Below are 9,157 nucleotides of genomic sequence, written 5' to 3'. Positions count from 1 at the left end.
ATAACCTGTTACCCACAGAGGAAGTTATCCATAAACAAAAACAATCTGGTATTTACTAATTTTATACAATCCATTGTAAAACTTCCTCGTCTGAAGCTTTAACAACCTGGAGTTAATGTGAATCATGACCAGGGAGAGTGAACATGATATATTAACAGTATCAGAGAAAGCAGATCACATAAAGAGAGGTGACACTCAGTAGTAACATACATAATTAAATAAAGTTTCATTGTTTTTGACATAGCCCAAGGAATCTAGTAAGCTAAATCATGGAGTTTCTCATCCATCTGTGGCTGTTATCAAATTTAGCAATTAAAAATACAACAGTGTAGAAAAGACATTTTTCAGTTAATTTAAAAGGTATTTACAGCTTAATATTTTTAAACAAATTATTTACTCAAATTCTTACAATCATTTGCTGGTTACTATCACTATTTATTGATAATTATTTCTGAATTATATAAATGTGTTAATCACCAGCAAGTAAATCTTGTTTTAAAAAGCATTGATAGTGTGAGCAGTTATCAGAATGGACGATTTCCATTTGTGTCTCTGGTTTAAAGTTTAATTAGTAATTTGTAGTGATCCAATATTTTATATAAATACAAAATCCAACAATTTGCTTTCTCAAGTTTTTTACGAATACAAATTTTGTTCAGAAATTGGGTTTCATTTTAGAAGATACACTTCTAAACACAAAATGAATTTTATGAACTATCTTAAGCATAAAAAACACAATTATTCACTTATTTTTTTAAAATAAATTATTATAATGCATTGCAAAATATTCACTAATGGAAAAGCAACAATTTTTATTTACCTAACCTGTTACTTCACACTGTAGTACAGAATCAATTTTATAGAGCAAAATTTTGATCTACTGTGAAATTAGCAACATGGTTTAATTCAAAAAGTCAAAAGATTTACAGGGGTAGTATTTTCAATTCAAACAGAGTTTTACTGGGTTTTAATTTTCCACAGAGCACTGAAATAAATAAAATTTTCTAGGGTTTGCATTAAGATATTTAAAAGGGTTTGTTTCAAGTATTCTACAAATAGAGATTTTGGACAACATTGAATTCTTTCCAAAAAGATGGCTATTTTAAGTTTTGTTTTATTTCATTGTAGAAAGTCTAGAAGACTTCTTTTTCTCCAAAAAGTCTCATTTTCACCTGAAATAATTGTATTCAGGTTTCCTCAGCAGGTAAAGTATACATTCTTACAAGGTTTCAAATTTCAGACTTCCAATAATGCATTTAAACTGAGCACCTACCGAATCATGTTCTCTCCTCTTTGTGTGTGTGTGTGTGTCTGTGTGTGTGTGCTTGTGTGTCTATTATCTTGCAGTTCTGTTATTTACAATCAATTTTAGGCTTTTTACCTCCCCAGAAATACCTTAGTGAATCCTCAGCAGTTGCTAATCACTTAATAATTGTGAACCCGCCAGCTCCTTCAAGTAGATCGTTAACCACAAGAGTGCCTGACAATTTCCAAATCATATCCTCTGTCCAAAAGGAAAAGATAGAGCTTTGTGAGGCCGAAAGGAAGCGAAGGAAAACAAAACAAATGTAGCTCACGCTGAAAGTGAAAAGTGCTTGGACAGAATAGTATTTTCTTTTCTGCAAGGCGTCCTGCCAATTTTTTTTTTTTTTTTTTTTTTGATAGAGAAGAGTTATTTTTTTGGTCTAATTTTTCAGTTTCTTGGAAAGTGTTCGTATTTACCATCCCCACCAGCTTCTCAAAATTATTGTTGGTTGTTTTGTGTTTTTCCCATCCGTCTACATCACAGACTGCTGATACCACCCCCCCGCCGCCCCCGCCAGCCTCATTCTGTCAAAACCCCAACTCGGAGCGACCCTGGGTCTGGTAACTCCGCCGACTCCCGACGACACATCCCACTCTCCCTCTCACGCCTCTTATTTTAGTCGCAAGATCCCCCACTCCAGTTGCAGTGAAAGCCGGAAATTTTCATTCAACTCCCCCCTCTTTCTCGCCCCCCACTCGGAGCCGAGAGCTAGAGAGCGGGGAGGCTCAGAGCTCAGCCGGGTCTCCGCCGCCTCCCCTCTCTCCGGAAGGCTTTAATTTGCACACTCGCTTGCCACTGAGCGGCGAGCCCCCAGCCCCGCCGCCGGGAGGGTCTGCGGCAGAGTCGGCCTCCGGAGCCCCCAACCCCGCCCCCGCCGCCTCCCCGGCTCAGGCCCCGCGCGCCAGCCGGAGCCCCGCGGCCCGCGTCCGCCCCCAGCGAGCGGCGCGGGCGGCGCCCTCCGCCGGCCCTCCTCCCTCCGCCGCTGTGCCCACCCCCTCGCCAGAGAGAGTGCTGGTAACTCCTTCCTCCGAGCCGGGTTACCTGCTCCGCGCCGCGGTGGACACGTGCGAAGGTCGGACTGATACCTGCAGCCCCCTCGCGAGGCCAGATACGGCCGAGGCCCTCAGGTGAGGAGCGGTGCGCTCCGGTGGGTGGGCTGCGGGGGGGGGGGGTCCCCGGGGGAAATTTGGGGGCTTGGCCGGGGTCGGAGGCGAGGGTGGGTAGGGGTGACGGGGGCGAGGGGGGGCGGTAGGTTCCCGGAATTGGCTTTGGTTAACCCCTTACGGACCGAGGCGGGGTGGTTACAGGGGCCAGTTTGGGGGAGCTAAAGGAGTTTCTCCTAGTGTGGCTAGAGGGGAACATCCCACACTAGGGACACCCCCCAACACCGAGATCCTGTGCCTGCTCCCACATAGCCTTGCGCACAAACACCCACACGAACACTTCTTATTCCAGCTTCTTCAAACGGAACTCAGACTCCCCTCGGAAACTCACATAATAATCCACACGTAGAGTTTAAAAAGCACTGCTTTGGAGGACTCCATGCGGGGGAATGTGTTTCCGTGCCTTCTATTTCTTTCCCCACGAAAGCTCCCCCTCCAGCTCGCTGAGGTGTGGGTGTGGGCTCCAGCGTCCCCACCACGAGGTGAATGTTAACGCAGACTTCTTGCTGGCAACCCCTGCGGGCGTGTTATGCACACTGAGAGGAGTGCACGCAGGCGGCCAGCGGCCAGGCTGGGAGCCCCGCAAGGATGCGCGCTTGTATTAGCTGCCCAGTTTACTTTTCTAACTTAAAACATCGAAGTTCAAACGCACGCCCCGGGGTGAGCACCTCCGGGCCCAGCCGCGCGCGCGTCGGTGTGCACGTGGGCGCATCTGCGTGTGCGCACACGCGGGAGTCGTGGTCCCCGGTGCGGCCTCTTGTCGCTGCGCTGGTGGCGACCCTTGCGGTGCTTGGCAGGCTTCGGGAGAGGCACATGAAGGATTTCATTGAGTGTGAAGACAGAGAGCAGAGACAGAAAGCAGAAGGAGGCGGCTGCAGCCTTTGTAGTCGCGGAGGAATGCGGAAATGTTGAAGCACTATGTCAAACTTTTTTGAAATGGGGTCAAGTCACATTCAGCCAGCGTGGGAAAGCAACAACAACAACAAAAAAAAGTGGAGGAGAGGGGGGGAAAAGGCACTGCTGCTCCCGTTTCCCTCCGCCGGAGCCGACAGTCCGGGGAGCGAGGGGGGAGAGGCGGCGCGGGCGGTGCGGGGCCAGGCGGGGGCAGCGGGCGCAGTTCCCTGCGGGGGTGGGACGTCCCCGACGCTTCCTTCGCTGCCGCGCGGCGGGCAGGACCGCGGCGGGGAGGGGGGCCGCGGGAGGGGCGGGCTGCGCAGCCTGCGGCGGCTCCGCCGCTACCTGTGTGGCCCTCCGCCGGGCTCAGACCGCGGTGCTGCCTCTGGGGGCTCGTTCCTCGGCGCCCCCAGGATTCGCCTGCACCTTTTAAGGGGAGTTTTAAACGGAGTGACTGTGAGGGGCTCTGTCCTCGCTGCGGTCCCCCTCGCCCGCAGACCGTGGGGGTCGCGCATTTTGTTTCTGTGCTTCTGGCAGAAGGCGAGCGCGGCAGCGGTGGCGGGGCAGGTAATTCCGAGGTGCCCCGGGAATTTCGGATGTGCGGCCGGAGTGGCAGATGTCCCGCTGAGGCCAAAGCGGCGGTGGGGCGAAGGTTCTCTGGGTCCTGGACTGCAGCTGAATGGGAAGGGAAAGTGTGTCCCCCCCCCTTAACCCCCCCCCCCCAGCCCACCCTTTGTTGTGTGGAGGGCTCCGAGGGGCCACTGGCAGCAGTTCGGACCGGCCTTGAGCCGAAAGGGGAATGGAGCAAACACCTCTGCTACCTCCTTCGGGAACGATCCTGGGAGTGGGGAAAGGTTCTCGGATCCTGGCCCCAGGGCGCAACCCCTTCTCACTTTTCCCTGAAGCCTCAGCATTCACGCCTCCCCCCGCCCGCCCTTCACCCTTTTTAAGGAGAGGCTGAGTTATGCTCAGGTTGCTATCGGTTGAAAATTTCAAGGCGAGTCACGGTTATGCTGCCTTCCTTCCGAAGTTGTTCTCCAAGGAGACGACAAGCTGAAGTGCGGCGAACACCTCTTTCTCCCACTCTTAGGGTCCCGTGGGCGAACCCCCCCCCCGGGGGGCCCCGTCGCTCACCGACCCCCGAGTAGAGGGAGCTCCAGCCCTCCCCGACCTGATCGGTCTCCACCAGGGAGGTCCTCTAAGTCGGAGGAAGAATTCCGTTTCCAGTCCAGACTCCTTTACCCTAAAAAGACCATTTGTGTGTGCAAGTCGTTTTTAAATGTCTCCTCGTAGAAAAACTGAAAGTAGAAAGAAAGGAAGCAATTTCCGAGCAGATGTCTGACCACCCCTTCTCGCACACTCCCAGCATCGGGTTACAAGGTCCTGGGAGCCCCCACCCACATTCTGCGGCCGCACTCGAGTGGACCCGCGGTCTCTCCACACCAGGTTGTGCACGACCCCCGAACGCCCCAGGGCACCCGGGGAGCGCCTCTGCCTGCACGTCCAGGCCCGGGCAGGCGGGGAGGGTAACAGCCCGACACAATGATAGAAGGATAAATATTAAGCGGTGACATTGACGTGCCCGGCGCCTCCCCTCCCCCGCGCTCCCGGCACACTCTGGGCTGCTTGGCACGCCCCCTCTCGTTCCACTGCGTCCCGCGTCCCGCTCTCATCCCCGAGGGGCCCCTGCAACTTCTCCGCGCGAAGACGGCTCCAGCTCTGCAGGGAAAGAAAAGTAACTTCGCTTTTCTCGGAGGAACCAGGAAGGATTAAGCGGCCTGGGAGAGGGCAGGAGCTCGCAGAGGGTAGCGATGGGGGCTTCGTAAAGGAGGAGGGAGGGGTGTCTGCAGGAACCCCGAGGAAGGCGCCTGGGATGTCTGATTACACTTTCTTCTTGTCCTCCCGTCTCCTCCTTTAGGTGGAAGGACTGTGGACGGAGACGCGCTCGGGCAGAGACTATGTAACCGCCTCGGTGTCTGTGCAGAAGACTGCGCTTCGGGGAGGGAAGAGGAGGGATCGGCTCGCTCCTCGGCGACTCGGCAGGCGGAGTTTCGCGGCGGCGGCACCAGGGCTGCGCCCGCCCGCGGGGAAGTCGCTCCATCTAGCCCCGGCGGCCGCGAGAGTCCGAGCGCAGGAGGCGGCGGGGCTGAGAGAGAGCGAGACCGAGCTCGGGGGCGCGAGGGAGCGGGCCGGGGAGTCCGGGAGGAGGCGAGCGGCGGCCACGAGCTAGCCGAGCGCGCCCCCCGCCCGCCCCCGCGGCGCCGCGCCGGGCGGCGTCCAGGCGGCATGGAGAAGGACGGCCTGAGCCGTGCCGACCAGCAGTACGAATGCGTGGCGGAGATCGGGGAGGGCGCCTATGGGAAGGTGTTCAAGGCCCGCGACCTGAAGAACGGAGGCCGTTTCGTGGCGCTGAAGCGCGTGCGAGTGCAGACCGGCGAGGAGGGCATGCCGCTCTCTACCATCCGCGAGGTGGCGGTGCTGAGGCACCTGGAGACCTTCGAGCACCCCAACGTGGTCAGGTGAGCGGTGGAGCGGCGCCCGCGCCGTCGGGGGGCCGCGCGCCGTGGGAGGGCCGGGCCTGGGATCCTCGGGCCCACTGAGATGCTGGGCCGGGGAGTGGGGGCGGGGGGCGGCGACTAGGGAGGCACGGCGCGCCCCGCTGACCTTACGGGGTGAGAGTAAGTTTTGTCGGCAGAGCCAAGAGCCAGAGCCGGTGACCTTGCCAGACAGCGAGCGGAAAGACAAGTCAGAAAATGTGACCTGCGCAGGCTTCCCCGCCGCTGTGCAAGTTTTTAGTGTTTTCTCCCTGCCTGCCCTGAAAGGGATCCGGAAAGATGGGTGTCTTTTAGGGACAGAACAAGCCAACCTGAGACGCGCCCTTCCAGCCCCCGCATAGTTTCCTTGGCCATTGGAATTTTTGAGAAAATGAGTGAACAGTAACAGGATATAGTGATAATTAGTAGAAAGAAAAACTTTATTGGCGGAGCCTAGTATAAATAAGGTTTAAAAGTGCAGAAACTTTTAAGAGTAGTTTTGCCAATCACACCCACCGTTTCTCTTTATTAATGTTGCATAATGATAAGGATTCCTGATGGCCTAAGGACTTCAGTGCCGATGCCCAATTTGTGTCATTTAAAAAACGGCTACCTGTTTGTATTACTTTATGTCTCTGGGCCGGCATAGTCCTTAGAGTACTTCTCAGAAGGGTCAGATGCGAGTCCAGGTTGTGGAATCTTTAGATTCTAAACGTCCTGCCCTTGCTTTTCCTGGGTTGGTTGTGCTAGTGGGTGGGGAGGCAGCAGTTCTTATAGCCTCTCTTGTGTGGTAACCAGTATTAAACCAAAGTGTGTGTAACTTAAGATAATGGTGTTTTCTTAGTGATCCTGGAATTTCCCCATTGTGTGTTTGACATTGTGTGATGTGTCATCCTTCTCTTTTTAAAACAGAGGTGCATAGTTGTAAGCTGAAAGGGAATGCCCAGAAGCTTCTACAAATCAGAGTGTGATTTTGCCTTTCTCAACTCCTAAGATAATATGTTGGAAAAAGGAGGTCTTGAGGTCTTCTTCCTGTTTTCTCATCTGCCTAGGGGTTCTGTTCAACAAATATGTGTCTACTACTGTATGTGTGCTGTGGATGAAATTATGTAAATAAGCACAGCTAAATATTTTTGTAAAAAGTCAAACAATTTAACATTAGTCATCAAAGTGAAGAGACCCGAGACTGACCTTTGAAATACCAAGCCCTCCACAGTCTCAGGGAGCCCAAGTGTCTACAGAATCTTCCTGGGAGGTTTCAACTTGTCTCCTCTTATCCCAGGCTGGATGATTTGTGTGGTGCTTTGTTCCTGACACAGTTAGTCTCGGGCTAGAAGGCAGCAAAGAATCATAAATACATAAATAAAGTAGTAAACGGCTGTGAAGATAGGACCCCAGTATACCTCTGGTTTAGCCAGTAAAGAAGAGAGGGACAAAAGATAATAAGACTGAGAGAATCAGTGTTTTAGGAAGGTGGGATTGTATAGAAAAGCATTGGATAACCTTTTGTGTGTATGTTTTCTTTGCTGAAAAACAACAAAAACCCTTTTGGGGAGTCTTTGTGACATCAGAGAGAGAAGTGATGGGTACATTTTGTCCCCTGTAACTTAGTTATCTTCCTAGTGGAATCACTTAGGCACTTCCCAGAGAGTGAATTCCACCACTAGAGTTGTAGGTTCAAAGTTCTTGTTTTATTTTGTCTGTTACCTATGGATAGTGTCCAGTTAAGGATGATTATCATGTATATAAATAAAATCATGTCCTAATTATAAAGGTGTTACAGAGGCACCACTGTATAACACTTTTAAAAAGCACAATTTATTCTTGTAACAAAGGATGGTTGTTTTTACCATTGTGCTAGTAGATTTTGGCTAATCCATCTTATTCTTTTGATTTATCCTCTTGAGGTTGGTGTATCTTTACAGATTTCTAGCTAACCCACATCTTGGATTCTATACTGAGAAATTTTGCGAGACTATACTTATAAGTTGAAGACAAAGGCATCATTTTCTAAAACTATTTCACATGTTAAGTGGTGATGATGACACCTACCTCTTAAGAACTGTGAGGAGAAACTGATAGTGTATATGAGGACACTTTGTAAATTTAAGAGTGCTTCAAATGTCCGCATATTATTTGTGTTCAGGGAGATTGGTGGGGCTCTTGCCTTGGAGAAAGTTCCCAGTAAGGCAAGTTTACCTGACCTTTCCTATGGAACAAATCATACTCAAACCCAGATGTTGCATGCTCTGGAACCAAGAAGCTACTTGAAAATAATGAGCCTGCAGTTTGTTAGAAAATACCATCAGTCATATGCCATGAAATTCAGTGACACTTGAGAAAATTATTGATGATGTCATCCTCATGAGCTGCAGATCTCCATTCCATTTTGTTTCCTTCCTGTTTCTTCTCTTCTGCTTCTGCCTTGGGGCAATTACTGGCCCTTATGACTTGCTTGGCTTGACTAGGAATTCAGATTTTAGAAGATGCTGAAATTTGTTCAGGCAGGATCAGGAAGTCAAGGACAGGTGACAACAAATTATTTTCTTCCAAGGGAGAGTTGTCAAAGTTGGACCCCCAGACCTGTGATTTATTGTTGCCCCGCAGGATCCATTTTACAGTCCTATGGCTGGTTCTTTAAAGGTTTCTTAAAAGGGCAGATGTCTTAATAAGTGCCTTCAAGTCATAAGTAATTGAGCATAATTATAGGCCCTTCCCACAGATAGTTAAGCCTCTAAGCTTGAAAGAGCATAATAAACATATTAGTTTTTCAAAAGTTTAAGATTTAATTTCGATGGATTTGCCAGAAAAGCTGTCTTGTTACTGCTGGCACTGGTATTGCCTGCATGCACAGGGATAATGACCTGAAATTCTTGCTTACCTGTGCTTGATGTATTCCAGGCCCAGGCTTGATCAGCCGGTCAGTGTCTGGGATATAAATTTACTTGTATTTTACAGTTGGTAATCTCAAATCCTGGAGCCTTTGCCAGAATCAGACTTCAGTATGAACTTGTATTAGAGCTTATGCACCCTGCAAATGAATCCTGCTTTACATTCCGAACTAAATATATATAGCAGATAAAATAATTTCTTATCAGCAATCTATTCATTTACCAAATATTTACTGAGGGCCCAGTATTTGCCAGACACAGCTGGAAGCAGGGGATACTTTTGAACAAGTCGAAAAAATACAGAACTTAACCTTGTAATAGGATGAGCCGACCTTTTATCTTTTCAAAAATTCAGTTCTCTTTGTTTCC

General features: G+C 50.1%; 1 protein-coding gene across 6 annotated transcripts in view; it reads left to right on the top strand.

The window, feature by feature from the left end:
* The first annotated feature begins 2,290 nt into the window (after positions 1-2,290).
* Positions 2,291-9,157, top strand: part of CDK6 (cyclin dependent kinase 6) — a 225,914-nt gene continuing 219,047 nt past the window's right edge. For 3 of the 6 annotated variants that reach the window (XM_057730925.1, XM_057730929.1, XM_057730930.1), the window contains exons 1-2: positions 3,784-3,930; positions 5,282-5,882. In XM_057730925.1, coding sequence (XP_057586908.1) covers positions 5,650-5,882 — 233 coding nt within the window. In that variant the 5' untranslated portion in view covers positions 3,784-3,930; positions 5,282-5,649. The other 3 variants (XM_057730926.1, XM_057730928.1, XM_057730927.1) reach the window with 3 other exon arrangements.

This window comes from Hippopotamus amphibius, chromosome 4 (assembly GCF_030028045.1).
Source record: "Hippopotamus amphibius kiboko isolate mHipAmp2 chromosome 4, mHipAmp2.hap2, whole genome shotgun sequence".
Lineage (NCBI taxonomy): Eukaryota > Metazoa > Chordata > Mammalia > Artiodactyla > Hippopotamidae > Hippopotamus > Hippopotamus amphibius.
This window is presented reverse-complemented; position numbering and strand designations above follow the sequence as displayed.